This window comes from Peromyscus maniculatus, chromosome 8, assembly GCF_049852395.1.
Source record: "Peromyscus maniculatus bairdii isolate BWxNUB_F1_BW_parent chromosome 8, HU_Pman_BW_mat_3.1, whole genome shotgun sequence".
Lineage (NCBI taxonomy): Eukaryota > Metazoa > Chordata > Mammalia > Rodentia > Cricetidae > Peromyscus > Peromyscus maniculatus.
In genome coordinates this window covers 94,052,966-94,072,167 of record NC_134859.1, presented here as the reverse complement: position 1 = coordinate 94,072,167, position 19,202 = coordinate 94,052,966, and the positions used below count along the sequence as shown (strand labels likewise).

Below are 19,202 nucleotides of genomic sequence, written 5' to 3'. Positions count from 1 at the left end.
CATACTCTCAGGATCATGGAAGCCCTGCAGGACTGTAGGGCTGGCAGCCTGTGTTTTTACATCTCTCTTCAGCACATCTTATTTCCTCTGCCTCACACTGTCAGTTCTGAACTGAATGCTGTTTTCCTTGGCATGGTCTTTTGTTAGTTTTACTTTGCTAAACAAGGATGTATTATATTTGCTTACTCATACACTTGTATATCTCACAGTGGTTCTTAGAATATTTTAATAGAGAAGGCATTATATGCTGTTTCTGCTATATTCATAATCATACATTGAGTCCAACTTACTGGTTGTCCATACATTGAGTCAGCTTATTTCTGATAGTATGTATGCTGTCAGAATTTTTGCAGGTGTGACATTTACCTTACGTAAATGTAGGAGAGCCACAGCTCTGAACTGAAATAGTGTATGAACTACTAAGTAGTCTTGGTTCTCCTATTATAATCCAGCCTAAGCAAATTGTGTTTTCACCAAGTGAAAAATTACAATGAAGAAGTGTTTCACTGTAATTTTTAGTGCCTTGTTAGTGCCTGTTGTGTTTATCAACCTTTTATCTAAAAATGTATACCTTCTTTAGTTTATAGTTTTTTCATAACTGCTCTATTTATTTTTATAGATTTTTAACATTTTTGTCTGTTTAGATTATTCCTTTTTTTTTTCCTTTTTCCGAGACAGGGTTTCTCTGTGTAGTTTTGGTGCCTGTCCTGGATCTTGCTCTGTAGACCAGGCTGGCCTCGAACTTGCAGAGATCCACCTGGCTCTGCCTCCCGAGTGCTGGGATTAAAGGTGTGCCCAACCACCGCCACACCGCTCCTCACCCCCGGATGTGTTATATATATATAAATAAATATTATATATTTATATAAATGCATAACTGTATAAGTTCAACATGCTGAGTCTTTTTATTGTGTTTTGAGTGTATATGATTTCAGGCCTGACCACTTGGTGTTGGATAACCAGTTAGGGGGCTTATTCCTAGGAAAGACTAATTCTCCCTCTCTTAGCGGTCATTAGTTACCTTTAGTACTTTGTCTAGGTTGGGAATCCCATGAGATTTTCTCTTCCATATTAGTATGTGTGTTGATAACTGTTGTTCAGGTGTTGTTTAGGCAGCCATATTGTTGCAGTATCATGGGTGTAACGTCCCTGTCTTTTCTGGGAGGCACGTTTCCCAGCAGACTTCCTGGCCCTCTGTCTCTTATAGTCTTCCTGTCACTATTCTGAAATCTTCCCTGGGCCTTAGGTGTAGGAGTCGCATTGTAGCTGTGTATGTCCATTGGCACTGTGTCCTCACGATCCATTTATCCCTGCATTATGACCAGTTGTAGTCTGCTGTAAAGAGAAGCTTCTCTGATGAAGGATGAGTTACATGTATCTGTGTGTAAAAAGAGAAGTTTTAGAATGAAGTTAGGAATTATATATACTGTTTTAGCAAAGTGATAGTAGGTTCTTTTCTAAGATCCATGACTTCATTGGCCTCCGAAAGTTGGCTTGGTTTCTAGTACTAGGCAGAATTTTTTTCCTGTTGAATGGACCTAATGTCCAGGTAAGCAGCTGTTAGTTATCACTAAGACATGATGGTCATTGTTATAGTTCATGGGTGTCACAGCTAGATAGGACTGTTGATTGCTTCCCTTCCTTGACAGCTTACATAGTAAAAGTGGGAGGGGATGTATCGCAGTGGTAGAGTACTTGCCTAGCATGTACAAAGTTCCATATTCCATCTGCAGTACAATAAAAAGGAAGAGAAGTGGTATGGGGCATGCCCACAGAATGGCCTTTGTGTCTGCCTATACCTAAAGCTTTGGGATCTCTGGGTTTATTTCATGGTTTGCTTTAGGCTTGATACAGTAAAAGATGGTGAAGTAGGTGTTGACATTTCTTTACTAAAACAGTACCACAAACACTCCACTGTCCAAAAAGTAAGAAGAAATTCATGCTGTATTATGTTTTTGGTTTTTTGGGTCCACCACCCCCCTCCCCCCCGCCCCCAGCTGAGGACCGAACCCAGGGCAAGCGCTCTACCACTGAGCTAAAATCCCCAACCCCATTTTTGTCGTTTTGTTGTTGTTGTTGAGACAGGGTCTCTCTCTATGTAGCCCTGACTGTCCTAGAATTCACTGGGTAGACCAGGCTAGCCTTGAACTCATAGTGATCTGCCTGCCTGTTGTATTATGTATCCTTATGAACCTAGTATATATCTGCTCTGATAGAAATAGAAATAGACAACTAGATGAAGTAGATGTTTTGAATAAAAACACACTCTTCCCTTTATATTTATCATGGGCTATAAATTTCTTTTAGCTTTTAAAATGATATACTATAGGGCTACAGAATCTCACAAGCAGCTGAGCTGCTATACTGATTGATGCTAAAGTATAATAAAATTGCTGCAAATTATGAACAGTAACTGTATAATAATAAGTTTATTTGGTCTTTCAGCATTCATTTTCTGTTGTGATTTTATAGAACCACAGTTAGTACTGTATTTTAACTTAAAAGAATTGTGGAAGCTGGACATAATGGAGCACGCCTTTAATCTTACCAGCACTCAAGAGGCAGAAACAGGTAGATCTCTGTGAGTTCAAGGCCAGCCTAGTTAAAGTCCAGTAGGTTAAAGCATTCACCATGCAATCTGAGGTCAGTCCTCAAACCACATAAAAATGGGAAGGAGAAAACCAGCTCCACAGCGTTGTCCTCAGACCTCCACATGTGTGCCATGGCACATGTGTTCACATGTATCATGCAAACCCATAATAATAAATGTTTAAAATTCAGAAAAATGGTTCACTAGAGTGACTAATGACATAACTGACAGATTCCTTTGTCTTTTTTTCTAGGGAATGGTTGTATCTCCTGTCGCATGAAATGTTGAATCCTTACTATGGTCTCTTCCAGTATTCTAGAGATGATATCTACACGTTGCAGATCAATCCTGATTCTGCAGTTAATCCGGTATGAGCTGTGGTCACAATAGTGTGAGTGTGCTGGGACCCACTCTGCTCTCATCTATAAATGTCAGTGTGATTATCACAAAGGAATCACTTGCCTGATCCTGGCCACACCCTCCGGCTCAGCAGTTCCTCTTCTGGAAAGTTGTCCTAGTAAATGATAAGACATGGGCACTGCATTGGGACACTAGGGTATCTACTATTGATTACCCCCAATTGACACAGCACAGTTGTCCATACAGAAGACTGGTTACATTATAACATAAAATAGTATGAATTGTTGTTCTTGATCTGGGTCTAGTGTTATATGCTTGTAATCACATCATTTGGAAGGTTAAGGCTAGACTGGACTGCATAGTGAGACTCTGTTTCAAAGGAACCAAACAAAGAACATAGCTTCTGAAATCAGAAAGACATGGCATCTGCTCCTCCCTGAGATTCCAGTACTCTCCAGGCTAAGGCAGCAGATGACACAAGGTCTAGGCCAGCCTAGCCCTTACCAAGCTGTAGGGCAACTTGGACTGTGGTAGGAGACCCTGTCTCTAAAATAAACAAATTATATATATAATCATATTCTTGTTATGTAAGTTACTTTCTTTGTGATTGTGGGCAAATTCATTGCCTTAAATCTCAATTATTTTATTGTTAAAATTTAATAGGAAGAGTTTCACACCTTAGAAAACAGTTGTGAGACCTACTTGAGACCCTGTGTATTAGATATTTAATTATGCTTTTTTTAATTCTATAATACATTATTATTAAACACTTAAAAGTTAAGTGCTGGGGCTGTTGCTCATTGGTAGTGTACTTGACTAGCATTTGTGAGGCCCTGGGTTTGACCCCAATATAGCTTCCCTTCCAAAAGTTGGCGCTTACTGCTAATTTCTTGCTTTCTAGTTAAATCTACATTTTCACACAGGGGCATACTGTGAAATTAAAGAGTGTGAGATCAAGATGATGTGTGATAAAGATGTGTGTTCATTATATGTTCAGTGATGTTAAGTGGAAGGTTATATGTGATACAGCTTTGGTAGATAGATATATGTAAGAGAACATTAAAAGGTCTGTGCCATAAAACTAAATCGTTTCCTAGAGTGTTAGATAATGGGTGACTTTCAATGTGCTCTTTGCTTGTATATGTTTATCTAAATATTTTGAAGAAAGTATGTGTTTTTTTTAAATAGATACTTTAAGATAAAACAGAAGTTTTAAGATGAGATTAAAAATTACTTATTAAGCCGGGCGGTGGTGGCGCACGCTTTTAATCCCAGCACTCGGAGGCAGAGGCAGGTGGATCTCTGTGAGTTCAAGGCCAGCCTGGGCTACAGAGCAAGATCCAGGACAGACACCAAAACTACACAGAGAAACCCTGTCTCAGAAAACAAACAAACAAACAAAAAAAAATTACTTATTAAATGGAAAAGCAAAAGTCATCCCCCCCACCCCCAGTAGCTGAGGACCGAACCCAGGGCCTTGCACTTGCTAGGCAAGTGTTCTGCCACTGAGCTAAATCCCCAAGATTTTTAAAAGTACAGAAATCCAACCAACCAACCAGTGTGGTGGAAGAACAGTTGTATTTACATGTGGTGGCTCGCCAGGCAATTCTTCATTAAGGAGACTTGGAGACGAAGCTGCTGCTTGGCAGCTCACTAAGGCCCACCTGACTGTCAACTGACATTTGCTGGGTGCTTCCTAGGAGTAGACCCAGACCCTGGATCTCATCACTTGCTGTCCTCCTCATGGGTACTCTGTCTGCATACTGTCTCTGTGCTTGTATGTCCAAGTGTGGAGTGGTCCTACAGGGACTAATTAATTTGTGTATGAACAGTAGCTGTCAGGCTAATCCAAGTATAAAACCAGATCCATGCTTAAATCCGTGATGTCCTGAAGTGTGGTCTGGCTTGTCAAGGAAGCAGAGATGTTAGGATTAAAAGCTTCATTCCTTGACAAGATGCTCAGAGAACAGGATGTACAAGTAGCTTTGCACAGGTTTGTAAAGGAGTCATTTTTTAAAGGGCCCTTTCCTTGAGAGAGACATGGGCATAGTGGCCCATACCTGTAATCCCAGCCCTGGGGAAAGTGAGGCCCTGATCATCACTAAGTTCAAGGTCAGCCTGTGCTACAAGTGAGGCCTTCTCTGAAACAAACAAACAAAACCAAGAAAGGTGGGAAGGGAAGAGGACGAAGGAAGGAAAAAATGTTGCTTAAATATTTACTTCTTATTAAGACAATTTCCTGGAGAGTTTCTAACTTGAGTATTTACATTGTGTTTTTTTTCATTTCAGGAACATTTATCTTATTTCCACTTTGTTGGACGAATAATGGGAATGGCTGTATTCCATGGACATTATATTGATGGTGGTTTCACATTGCCTTTTTATAAACAGTTGCTTGGGAAGTCAATTACTTTGGACGATATGGAGTTGGTTGATCCAGATCTTCATAATAGCTTGGTGTGGATACTGTACGTATTGAATCTTACATCTATTTACATACCTAGAATCTGAGCCTTAAAAAGATACAAGCTTGCCAGGCAGTTTAATCCCAGGACTCGGGAGGCAGAGGCAGGTGATCTCTGAGTTCAAGGCCATCCTGGGCTACAGAGCAAGTTCCAGGACAGACAGGGCTACACAGAGAAACCCTGTCTCAAAAAAACCAAAAAAAAAAAGATAAAAGCCAGAAGCTGGAGAGATGGCTTGGTGGTTAACAGCACTGACTGCTCTTGCAGAGGGCCAGGTTTACATCCCAGGACTCTTCATGAGGTAGCTCACACTTGACAGCAGCTCTAGTTCTAGGATCTGATGCCCCGATTGTGATCAGCCATCACAATCACCTGCACACACAGTCTACATAAAGTCATGTAGGCACACATGGACACATTTTTTTCAAACCTTAAAAAAACTTAAAAACCGCCGAGATGGCTCAGCAATGAGGAGTATGTACTGGTCTTGCAGAGGACTTACCGGAGTTGGATTCCCAGCACCTGTGCCAGGCAGCTCACAGCCTCCTGCAGCTCTAGTTCCAGGGGATCTAACTGGCTTTTTGAAGCACTTGGATACACACATAGACACATACATCCAGTTAATAATGAAAGTAAATCTTAAAAATACAAGCTCTGTCTGATAGTTTATAAAACCTATAAACCTGCACTTGGAAGGCTGAGGAGAAGCCTGAAGTCAAGGCCAGCCTCCAAAGCCTATTGATGTCCTGTCTCAAAAGCAAAAGCCAGAGAGACGGCTCAGTGGCTGGAGCACTGGCTGCTCTTCCAGAGGACCTGGGTTCGATTCCCAGCACCCATACGGTGGCTCACAACCACCCATAACTTCAGTTCCAGGGGATCTGTAGCCTTTCCTGGTTTCCTCAAGCCCTAGGCACACATATGGTGCATGGACATACATGTAGGCAAAACACCCATACATATAAGATAAAATAATAATAATACATTTTTAAAAGCAAACAGTAAAACAAAAAGATATACTTCAAAACTAATGTACTTTCTTTTTTAAATTTGAAATATGCACAAAAAGATTAACTTTGTGGTTTGTGGTTTGTAATAGAACTGTAATACCCTCGCAGCCCACCAACCCTGTTCTCCTGCACATCTCAGATTCCTGAAAGTTCGGGAGACTAGTGCCTTGTGAATACTAGGCAAAGACTTTACCACTGAGATATTTCTCCAGACCATGTTATTGCTTAAAAAGGTTTTAAAAATACTTATCTTATGTGTATGGGTGTTTTGCCAGTATATATGTCTGTGCATCGTGTGTACAGTGTCTGAGGAGGCCAGGGGAGGGTGTCAGATCCCCTGGAGCTGAGTTACACATACATGCATATTTAAGTATACACACACACCCTACTGAGTTCATTTAGTGTTGCCAGTATGTACTTTTGTATAGGGCGGATTGTTTAGGATTAGCTATCCTATCTGAGGACTCATCCCTGGAGAAAACTGGTTCTCCTTCTCTCAGTAGTCATTGATTTCCTGTAGCTCTTCATCTAGGTGGGGAACCTTGAGAGATTCCCCCATCAATTTTTGGGGTGACAACTGGTGTTGTCATTATACAGGTCTTGTTTAGACATCCATATTGTGGAAATTTCATGGGTACAACATTCCTGTTGTGTCCAGGAGACACTGTCTCCCAGCAGGTCTCCTGGTCCTCTGGCTCTTAGAATCCTTCTGTTCTCTTTGGACATTTCCCTAAGCCGTGGGTGTAGGGACTGCATTGTAGATATCAAGCAGGGTTGGGCGTCCCGGGTCCCTTTTCTCTGCTTGTGACTGGTGTGGAGCTCCGTAGTAGTTTCCATTTGCTGCAAAAAGAAGCTGCTTTGGCAAAAGCAAGAGCTACACTTAGCAGGCTTGGCTGGTCCACGGGCTTTGAGACCCAACCCGGCTTCCGGGAGTCAGCCCCTTGGGACGACCTTGTACGGATTGGTCGTCCTGAGCTGAAGTCCTTGGGACCAGAAGACCTGACTTTGACCCTTTCACCCGTTTCAGAGTGTTTGCTTATGCTCGAGATATTTGGGGAATGGAACCCTCGTCTAAACACAATTCATACACGCTTTACAAAACACATAGCCGGAAGGTCGTTTCCTTAAGTGTACTTGGAACATTGTGCATTTCAGATTCCAGGCTGAGGGTGCCCAACTTGTGCACCGTTTTAAGCAAAAGCACCCTATGTAATAGTGTCCTAAGAGTAGTGCACATTCTGTCTCAGCCAACATGTGACAGGATAGTTAATTGCTGCTACCATTGCCTTTTTAAAATACATTTTTTGAACATTTTATTTATTTATGTGTATGGCTGTTTTGCCTGTGGGTACCATATGTCAGTGTACTAAGTTCATGCCTTACTCACAGTGGCCGGAAGAAGGCACTGGATCCCGGGGCTGGGGTTACAGATGCTTGTGATACACCTGTGTGTGCTGGGAATAGATCTGGGTCTGTTGAGGCATCTCTCCAGCCCCTGCTGTTGCTTAAAAAAAAAGTATTATATTGTGTGTGTGTGTATAGTGTGGTGTGTAGGGGCACAGAAGTACATGTATGCATGTGCAGCTCAGAGGACAGCTTGTGGGAGTCAGTTCTCTCCTTTCTCCATGTAGGTTTTGGGAACTGTACTCAGGCTGTGGTCATGTGGTCACTGAGCCATCTGGCCTGTCCTACCATTTCATTTTAATGAAGACAGTGATTGTCTGGACCATATTTATTTACAAAGTAAAAACATCTAGCTGATTCTTTGTGGGAAGGTACGCAGAATACACAGATCATTTTCTGTCTTGAGGGTACCCAGGTTCAGAAGAATTTTTTTACCTGGATACCAAAAAAAAAAAAAAAAAAAAAATCTGTATTATAGTTCTAGAAGAGTCTGTCTTTGACAGAGCCTATTCTTGTTGCTCGGGAAGTAAACTGCTGTCTATTTGAGGAGAAAGCTCTTTGACTGTTCTGTGCAAGGAAAGATGGCATGATAGCATCAGCACTGACGGCACGAGCTCGGCCTGGCCCTGCGCTGTCCGCAGTACTGACTCAGCTGAGCGCTGCACCGACGGATCCACTGTAGTGGGTGTACGGTAGGTTCCCAGTTAACGTGTCTGTTTCTCTCTTACCAGTGAAAACGATATCACAGGTGTTCTGGACCATACCTTCTGTGTTGAACATAATGCATATGGCGAAATTATTCAGCACGAACTCAAACCAAATGGCAAAAGTATCCCTGTTACTGAAGAAAATAAAAAAGAATATGTCAGGTAAACTTTTGAATTAAAAAAAAAAATTCTAGGAAATCAATATAGAAAAACATTCAAGTGTTTAGGAAATGTTGCTTACTGCTACAACAGACTTCCATGGAATTGAATAACCTAAAAACCCCCACTCTTGCTGGGCATGGTGGCACAGCTGGTCAGTGGTGGTGGCGCACGCCTTTAATTGCAGCACCTGGGAAGCCGAGGCAGGCGGATCTCTGAGTTCCAGGACAGCCAGGATTACACAAAGAACCCCGTCTCAAAAAACAAACAAAAACTCCCACTCTTGACTATTTTTCATAATTTCTTGGGTTGGTAATTGGGCAGAAAACAATAGGTGTGTCGCATTGGTACTCCATAAGCTGTCAGCTGGGGATGGCTCAAATGAATGGCTTCCCTGAGCTCACTGGTCTCCTGTGTGCTAGTATCAAAGGCTGCCTGCCTTGATCGGTCAGTTGGTCTCCTCTGTCTGTCTGTCTTCTTCTTTCTTATGGGGTACTAATGTTCCAGAACACAGAAGAAGCTGTTAGCCTCCCTCCACCCTCTTTTAGAGAAAAGTCGCATATAGCCCATACTGGCCTTTTATCTTGCGTAGCTGAGAATGACCTTGAATTCCTGATTCTCTTGCCTCTACCTCCCAAGTCCCGGAATAGCAGGTATGTGCCACCATGCCTGGTTTGTGCCTGTTTTGTTTGTTTGTTTTGGGGTTGTTGGGTTTTTCTGTTGTTCTGTTTTGTTTGGATATGGGTGTATTTCTTGCATGTATGCTTATGTAACGTGCATACCTGGTACCCATGGAGGCCAAAACAGGGCATCAGATTCCCTGGTACTAGAATTATAGATGGTTGTGAGCTGCCATGTGGGTGCTGGTAATCAAACCTAGGTTCACTGGAAAAGCGGCCAGTGCTGAGCCATCTCTCCAACCTGTGCCTGATCTTTTTAAGATCTACGTATACTTTTGACCACCATGATTTCTGCTGCATGCTTTTGATTGATGTGAAAGACTGAGCAGCCGAGGTTCCATGTGAACATGAACGTACCCTCCATCAAGCAACTCCATTCTGTAAAAGAGTTTTGACATATAGCTAAGTATGAATACGGATATTCAGTTAATATTGAAAGTTAACTACAAAAATGTTCTTAAGCTAGGTGTGTTGGCGCACACCTGTGAGCTCAGGAGGCGGGAGGATCAGGAGTACAGAAAGTCATCCTTGGCTGCCCTGTAGCCAGCCTGTGAGACCTAATAATACCCAATATTTATATATCATGCAAATCATAACATGTACATAACAAATCTCAAAAAAATCAGTTTGGAAGACTTCACAAAAGATATCATATTTCAGTGTATTTTTGTTGGTAAGTTGACATCTCCCAAGGTTCCACAGCCTCTGGGGAGCAGTGAGCATTCTTCTAGCAGCACCTGCTCTGGGTTTTGCTAGTTCCGTCCCTGCCTCCTCTCCTGACAGACAGCTCCTCATGCTCTCAGTCTAAAGAGACTGGGCTACCTGTTCTTCTTGTCACTGGCTGCTCTCCCAGAGGACCTGGGTTCAATTCCCAGCACCCACATGGCAGCTCACAATCATCTGTAACTACAGGGGAGCTGACACCCTCATACAAACACACATGCAGACAAAACACAACACTGCATATGAATTTTTTAAGAAAGCATTAAAAGTTTTAAAAATGTTATTAAAGTTATTATAATTAAATAATTTTGGTAGTAGGGATTGAACCTTAGACCCTGAATTGTAGTAGGCTTTCGGTTTACTGGGAAGTTTTTTTCTGATTTGAAGAGTTGCTTTTATTCAGCCAGCAGTCCTGGAGACTGAATGCAAGGCCTCCTGCATGTCAGTAAGACTTTGCCACTGAGCTGCATCTCCATCTCATTTTTATTTTAAATTTAAGACAACATCTCACTGAGTGTCCAGGCTGCCTTGAACTCACTCTGTAGCCCAGGCTGGTCTTGAATTATTGCTCCTCTAGCCTCAGCCTTCCTGGTGACTGGTATTACAAGTCTGTGGATTACACTGTGGCCTGGCTTAAAGAACCCCTCATTGATGCTGCTAGCTAGTGGTGGAAGGGTGGGTACCACTTTTTAAGTACGTTGCATTATCTCAGCACCTAGGATCCATGTGCCCCTATTAGTTTTAAACTTTTTTAGACATTAGACTAAATTCGTTATTTTTTTTAGTTTTCTTTTTCTCCTGGGCTAGAGATTGAACCTAGGGTCTTATACCTATAAGGAGGACTCTGCAACCTGGCTGTGTCTCAGCTCTATTGGCCTAAAATTGTGATGATAGCTGCTTTAAAGTATGAAGTTGCCAAAGTAGATATTTATGGTAATTACCAAATCTGAATATATGCAATCACATGATGCCCTTGCCCGATGTTTATAGGCTTTATGTAAACTGGAGATTTCTCCGAGGCATTGAAGCTCAGTTCCTGGCACTGCAGAAGGGATTTAATGAAGTCATTCCACAGCATCTCCTGAAGACGTTTGATGAGAAGGAGCTGGAGGTCAGTGTGTTACTATTCTGATATCGTGTGGTACACAAAGGAAGTCTGGGAACTCTGCTGCTGGCTGTAGAGGAACGTGGTGCTTTCTGAGTCTTTCAGAGTTTCATGGCTAAATGACTTGAGAATTCTTACAGGAAAATATTTGGGGCTTTGGGATTTCTGTGGGTAAGCCATCTCTCTTATCCATGTGTATGTGAGGTGGTGTTTGTGTGTGTGTGAGGGTACACAGTGGTGCAGGTGCCCTCAGAGACCAGAGAAGTCAGATTCCTTGAAGCTGGAGTTACAGGTGATTGTTAGTACCTGACCTGTGTGCTGGGAAGCACATGGGACTCTTCTGCAATAAGCTCTCTAAGCCTGAGCCATCTCTCTAGCCCTTACTGAGAGGCATTCTCACTTTATATCCTTTTCCTTCTTTGTAGCTGGTCCGGGACTAACTGTGGAGATAGGGATGACCTTTTTTAGTTTTGTTTTGTTTTGCTTTTGTTTTTTTGAGACACAGTTTCTCTGTATATCTCTTGGATCCTGTCATGGAACTCACTTTGTAGACCAGGCTGGCTTCAAACTCACAGAGATCCAGAGTGCTGGGATTAAAGCAAGGATGACCTTTAACTTATGGCCTTCTGCTTCCTCCCAAGTGCTGGGATTGAGCCCAGTGATTCATTTCTTCACAAGTTCGGATGCTTCTCAAGCCCCTGACCTTTCTTTCCGTGTCACATAGATCTTCTTCACAATTAGAATTCTTCCCATGGTGCATCTGTGGAGGTCAGAAAGCAGCTTTGTGAAGTCCGTTCTCCTCCATCTTTATGTGGGTTCTGGGCATTGAACTCAGGTTGCCACAATAGATTGGCAAGTATTTTTACCCACTGAGCCATCTTGCTGTCTGGCCTTCTTCCCAATTTTTTGGCATTTCTTGATTTAATTGGCTTATTTAAGTATAATCCCATTACTTTGTCTCTTAACATAAATTTAGTTGAATAAAATACTAAGTTCAACTGGATTTGTGTTCATCTTTGCTTTAAAGCATTTAGAAGAAATGAAACAGGATAAATTATGAGTGTTGGGGCTGAAGAGATGGCTCAGGGGTTAAGAGCACTGACTGCTCTTCTAGAGGTCATGAGTTCAATTCCCAGCAACCACATGGTGGCTCACAACCACCTGAAATGATGCCTTCTTCTGGCTTAAAGGACACATGCAGGCAGAACACTGTATACCTATAAATAAACAATAAAAAAAAATATGAATGTTAAACTATCCCTGGACCTTCTCAAATACCCATAGAGTAACAGTAGTTAGCTCTGTATTGAAGTTAGCATTCCCTTCTGTGTGAAGCTGACCCTTACAGCACCACAGTGAACATATCCAACTTCATACTGAACTTCTGTGAACGAAATATCAAGATTACTGGATGTGGTGGTGCATGGCTGTGATACAGCACTCAGGCTAAGACGTGAAGATTGAAAATTTAAGGCCAGCTTGGGCTACATATCAAGTCTCTGTCTGAAGAAAAGTACATAAAAAAGGCTTTATTCTACCAATGGTGATTAGGAAAGAGCACAATTACTTAAGTCTACAGATCATTTAAAAATGATTTTATTTATTAATATTACTGACTTTTTTCAGATGTAGTTATTTTTTAATTATGTATAGATGTGTGTGTCTGCATGTGGGTATGTGTGTGGGAGTACAGGTACATGGGAGTAAAGGTGCCCTAGTAGACAGACTTTAGATTCCCTGGACCTGGAGTCACAGGTGGTTGTAGCCACCCACCTTGGTAAACTAGTGCCCTAGAAGAGCAGCAAGTGCTCTTCCCCGCTGGGCCATCTACCAGACCTGCTAGTCTCTTTAGTAGACCTGTGTACAAACAATTGGTTGGCTCAGTGCTATCCCTGTTCCTTCTGTGATTAAATAATGAAATGGCCAAAGGGAAGTCAGTGGAGGAAAAACCCACAGCCCTGAGTGGAGAGCATCTGAGATCCAAGACCTTTTTATCTGACTATGCTGTAAATCAAGAGGTTGCATTATAAATGGCATTCTTCTGAAGAACAGGATTAGAAGGCGTCTTTTATAGTCTGAATTCACTATTTTAGAAACATATGGAAGCTTTTTAGGGGATGGATTTTATTTGGTAGGGGTAAGATTTACAGTGTAGTTTTATCACTATTGAAATACTGTAAATTTTTAGAATAATATGTATATTTTAAATTATGCTAGATTATCAAAATTATGAAATCTAGAATATACAAGTTACATTATGAATTATACACTCTCATAATTCACTGTTATAAACATCACATCAGGGAGGGCTGTCAAGATGATTTAACAGGTGAGGGCACTTGCCAACAAGTCTGATGACCTGAGTTCAATTCCCAGGCCCCAGATGGCAGGAGAAAAAGGACCCCTGAGAGTTGTCCTCTGACTTCTACCTGTGTGCTGTGGCATGTGTTCATGTGTGCACAAATGAGCAGAGCAGACATGTTCGGTTATACATACATAGGTTAGTATTGGGCTCTATAGAGGTGTGTTAACTGGTATCAAAATGATTTTGATATAGTTCATATGTATTGACTGTGTCAGGGTGTCAGGCAGAACACCATATAGCAGACTCATATATTTTATTTATTTTGGCTTTTTGAGGCAGAGTTCTCTGTGTAGCCCTGATTGTCCTGGAACTCCCTCTGTAGACCAGACTGGCCTTGAACTCATAGTTTTGCCTGCTTTTGCTTTCCAAGTGCTGGGATTAAAGATGTGTGCCACAATGCCTGACCTTTGTGTATTTTATATTTTAATATAATTTCAAGGTTGTTAAATTATATTACTTGTTCAGCACATTTCTTGCTGTGCACTATGGGTCATGGGTCATTTTCAAAGGTAGAGTGAGGTAGAGGGGACTGTGGTATTAGAGCAGAGAACACTGCTGGCTGATGACCAAACAGAATTGCCTCAAATTGAAAAGCTAGAAGTTTTGGAACCAGTGGACTTCAATGCAGGCCTGAGAAACACCGTTAAATTGTAGTATTATTTCTTCTTCTCACTCTCCTCTTTTTGAGACAAGGTAGTAGTTTAGGCTGGTATCAAACTCACAATGATTCTCCTGCCTCAGGCATAGGGTACTACACCCAGCTTGTGCCTACTGAGTCTTGATTTCTGTCTAGTCTTTTAAAACTTTAGAATTCTAATTTGAAACTATTGGATTTTCACCTATCTTTGATCTTGTCAGAGTCTGTCACGGTGTTTGTCAGACACTGGGACCAGGACCTGCAAGGAGTAGACACCTCTGGAGTCTTAAAGGTGCAGACCCTGACTGCCACTAGACACACAGAATCTGCAGCGTAGGGTCTGTTTGCTGGGCATGTTTTGAAAAGCTTTCCAGATAATTCTGGTGTGTGCCACTTGTGGGTGTCCTCACAGCAAATCTAAGAGGATTTGGGAGGCCCAGCTTTGGTGTCCACTGGCTGACCATTCCTGCAAATATTTCCACAGCTCATTATTTGTGGACTTGGCAAGATTGACGTGAGTGACTGGAAGGTGAACACCCGGTTAAAACACTGTACACCGGACAGCAATGTGGTCAAGTGGTTCTGGAAAGCGGTGGAGTTCTTCGATGAAGAGCGACGAGCACGCTTGCTCCAGTTTGTGACAGGGTCCTCTCGGGTGCCTCTGCAGGGCTTCAAAGCACTACAAGGTGAGATGCTGAGGGCTGGGAGGGAGGTCCTGGCATCTGCTCCTGCAGGGGTGGGATAAGTTGGGTTGCAGAGTTTGGTGTATGTTGCTGTTTTATAAGGCCAGTGGTTATAAAGATTTTCCTTGACTCTAACCTGTAGCTCCCATCCCAGGTTCCTTCTGGAGAGGTTTTTCTGAGGGCTTCTCTGTGGTTGTAGTGGGTGCTACATGTAGAGAAGAGCCTGCGTGCTGACATGCTGCTTTCTTTCCACTTTCTGGTCACTTTGCTTTAATTGTGTCATGCACCTCCATGTTCACATCTCAGCTGGCAAAGCCTTTACCCACCTGGGATGCCTCCTCCGCTCTTCTTTTAATAGAGGGAGGCAGTGAATTGTGAACACCGTCTGTTGGGTCAGAGCAGTGTATTGCTTGGCTTCAGACCATCGATTTACAACCATCTTCAATCTTGAGAATTGTTTTTCTGTGGAATAAGCTGTTGGAGTTTTGGTTGAGTTGGTAACATTGCTCATGATTGTGGTGCTTCATTTGGTGACCGTTGCTTCCTTTCCCTTTAAGCTCTTCATTTTCAAAGCTGCTGGGAGGAGCGAGAATCCTCAAAGTGAGACTGGTGTGTAGTTAATCAGCAGTTGCCCACAGAGCACTCACAAAGCCTGGGCAAAGCTACCTGAAGTTGTGCTACCCTTCCCTGTCTGGGGAGCTTGGCATTGTCCTTCTCTTATGTGTTTGTATGGGGCGTGTGTGCTCCCTGAAGTGTATCCTGTAGACTGCTAATCTTTGCTCAGCTCAGTCTGAGTCATAAAGCCTAAATTTGCATTAGGTTGTCACCTTTTTAAATATTCAAAATAGCATGTGCCTGTAATCCCAGCCCTCTGGAAGCTGAGGCAGGAGGAACTTGAGTTTAAGGCCATCTTGGATTACACAGGAAGACCCTATTTCAAAAATTAAAAAAACAAAGCAAGTCAGGAGATGGTGGTGCACGCCTTTAATCCCAGCATTTGGGAGGCAGAGGTATTGGAGAAATTATTTTGGCCACTCCACGTAGTTAAAAGGATATTTATTTAATGGCGTAACTCACAAATTAAGTAATGGGTAGGTCGCAGGGTCTGGGGAAGGTGTAACGCAGTCCAGCGGTGTTCTCCGGAGCTCTGCACAGTCAATCTGCACCGGTCAGCGTCACGGCACCGAGAGAGCGCCCAGAGAGAGCACTGACCCATCCAGTTCTCGGTCCCCCGGCGCCTCCCCTCGCCCCGCCTCGTAGGCGTGACAGTTGCCAGAGTCTCAATGGGGGTTGGAACTTCCAGAACCAAGCTGGAATGGCTACCCACTACATCTCCCCCTTTTTGTCTAAATAAGAAGGTTCTAAACTAATACAAGACTATATACAAAGGAATGGTTATCAAATATTGTCCAGAAATAATGAGAGATAATGACCTAGATAAGATGTAACTACAACCAATGCAAGCAATATCAAGCAAGAAACACATACTAAAATCCAGAGAAGTATAGAGCATAGGTAAACAGCATGTTATAAAGATCATTCAAAGGTGTCCTATCCTAAAGAACCTGAATCTAATACTTAATATGTTCTATCTAAGATATTATATATATTAAGTTGTAACTATAACTGCTAGTCTTCAATCCCATCAAAGACCTGAGAAGGAACATAATGGTACCTGAGAAATGGTAGATGGATGCAAGCAACTTTCGGAAATCTTGCAAGAGTAGACCAAGACAGCTGGCAGCCTGCTCAGTCGGTAGAGCATGGGACTCTTAATCCCAGGGTCGTGGGTTCGTGCCCCACGTTGGGCGCCAGATATTAGAGAAATTATTTTGGCCACTCCACGTAGTTAAAAGGATATTTATTTAATGGCGTAACTCACAAATTAAGTAATGGGTAGGTCGCAGGGTCTGGGGAAGGTGTAACGCAGTCCAGCGGTGTTCTCCGGAGCTCTGCACAGTCAATCTGCACCGGTCAGCGTCACGGCACCGAGAGAGCGCCCAGAGAGCGCACTGACCCATCCAGCTCTCGGGTCCCCCGGTGCCTCCCCTCGCCCCGCCTCGTAGGCGTGACAGTTGCCAGAGTCTCAATGGGGGTTGGAACTTCCAGAACCAAGCTGAAATGGCTACCCACTACACAGAGGCAGGAGGATCTCTGAGTTCTAGACCAGCCTGGTCTACAGAGCAAGTTCTAGGACAGCCAGGGCTACACAGAGAGACCCTGTCTCGGGGAGGGAGGGAAGCAAACCAACATGTTCTGTGTTGCACTTGCCCAGGTGATCTCCTTACTCTCTGGGATACGGATGTTGTATGGTGCCCAGTTGGTAAAAGGACCTTCGTTAAGCCTTTTTCTGAGACTGTGGTGCTGGTGTTATACCACTTATAACCTCATATAGCAGTTCTGTGAGGCCTTAGGCTGTGCATGGATACAAGGTACTCCCCGAGTCTGTGGTTTGTGTTCCGGTTTATTTTGAGGTGTTGAAGATGGATGCCTGTGCCTGCTGTGATCTGACCCATATTCCTCCACTGGCAGGTGCTGCAGGCCCACGGCTCTTTACCATACACCAGATTGACGCCTGCACAAACAACTTGCCAAAAGCCCACACTTGGTGAGTTATTTTTATAGTTCTTCCTCTGTCAATGTAGGTAGGTGTTAGTCCTAAACAGATTTGAGTTTCCATGTATTCTTCTTGTTAGTGAGTAGACCTCTAAAAGAAATGATGAGCACCTCTTTTATGTGCCTTAAAAATTAAAATTATTCAGAAATCAGTAGGCAAACCCAAAGTGGTGATCTCTGCTTTAGAGGACCACCAGCTTCCAACTTTCTGTCTGACACCAAGACCTCTGTGGCTGTGTGTAACTGCATGCTTGCTGTGTCTGTTGACTAGTTTTGAACAAATGATAAAGTCTGATTTGCTCATTTACAGCTTCAATCGAATAGACATTCCACCTTATGAAACCTATGAAAAGCTCTATGAAAAGCTGCTAACGGCCATCGAAGAGACATGTGGATTTGCTGTGGAGTGATGAGCGCCAAGGACTTACCTAGAACTCTTATTTATCCCCCAGGCCGACAGCCTCCTTCAGCAGCGCTTCAGAGAACGCTGGGACACAGGACAGCCCCTCCCCTGCCCCTTAGATTCTAGGACACTGTGAGGGGAAAGGACAATTTTGAAATTCCTTTTCAAGGAAAAGTAAAGGTCTTTATGCTTTGCCATGAGGACACACTCAGCTGCTATTTAAAAATTAATACCTTGAACTAAAGAATGCTGACTCCCTGCATCTCCAGAGTTAGGCAGTATTCTACACTTAAAGACTACTACTATTTTTATAAAAGGTTATCTATCCAAATTGCTTCACAGACTCGAGCCTCTCGCACAGCAAGACAACTCCAGCAGTCGGTACAAGTCACATTTCATTTTGATTGAATACATGATTTTTGAACAGCTCCTCTACTCGCTCTTTGTAAAAACTAAATAAAGTTATTTTGAATTATTCCACCTTTGTAAACAATTGGCTGTAGGAATCATTACCTTTATGAAATTAAGCCATTTACATGTTTAGTTGTGTTTTTCTATGGCAGACAGAGCATTCTATTTTGCATTATGTGGGTCACCCTAGCCTAGGTGGGGTTTTATATTTTTCAAGTGTGACTTTCTTGGAAATTCCTAATACAACCATTTAAACTGAGTTTATTTGCTACCCTCCCTGTTTTTAAGAAAACAAAACAAAACAAAAAAACAAAACCTCATGTTCTTGAATCAAGAAGATCAGGTATTTTGGATTTCCTCTCATCTTCGATTGAAATACCGCATTTTTATAGCTTCTCCGCATGTGATGGGATTTTCATTCTTTGCTGGGTCAGCTTGTCTTTTATATGCTATTTCTATAAACCAAAGCCTCTAATAAGTACATCTAACTTATATTTTAATTAAGTTTCTAAAAGGAAAATTTTTGCTCTAAAGATTGTTTAGCCTAGAGAGCCCTGCTATTAACCTCACTGGGAGAACTGGAGGTGGCAGTGGACATGGAGGCAGGGACTGTCGTACGTGAGTGACGTCAGGTGTGCTGGCCATGCCTGTGATCCTGCTCCTGGGAGCCTGTGGCAGGGGAGCAGTTCAGGTTCAAGGCCAGCCTGGGCTACATAGCAGATCTTGCCACAAATATGAGTGACTCTAAGTTTATTGTACAATTTACTCTAAAACTGAAGAGTTCATTTAGAAGTAAGGGAGTGGAGCCCTGGCTGCCACATTGCTGACTTCCAAGTATTCAGGTTGAGCTTTCAAGGTGTGGGGCTCATCCCGTGATCCAGAAGGTA

General features: G+C 42.7%; 1 protein-coding gene across 1 annotated transcript in view; it reads left to right on the top strand.

Annotated features, from left to right (window-relative positions):
• The window catches only part of Smurf2 (SMAD specific E3 ubiquitin protein ligase 2), a 110,907-nt gene extending 92,510 nt beyond the window's left edge, over nucleotides 1–18,397 (top strand). Inside the window, exons 13-19 of the mRNA XM_006970491.4 lie at nucleotides 2,844–2,958; nucleotides 5,240–5,418; nucleotides 8,558–8,695; nucleotides 11,086–11,206; nucleotides 14,687–14,888; nucleotides 17,418–17,493; nucleotides 17,812–18,397. Coding sequence (XP_006970553.1) covers nucleotides 2,844–2,958; nucleotides 5,240–5,418; nucleotides 8,558–8,695; nucleotides 11,086–11,206; nucleotides 14,687–14,888; nucleotides 17,418–17,493; nucleotides 17,812–17,911 — 931 coding nt within the window. The 3' untranslated portion in view covers nucleotides 17,912–18,397. The remainder of the gene's footprint in view (nucleotides 1–2,843; nucleotides 2,959–5,239; nucleotides 5,419–8,557; nucleotides 8,696–11,085; nucleotides 11,207–14,686; nucleotides 14,889–17,417; nucleotides 17,494–17,811) is intronic.
• Nucleotides 18,398–19,202: the final 805 nt, after the last annotated feature.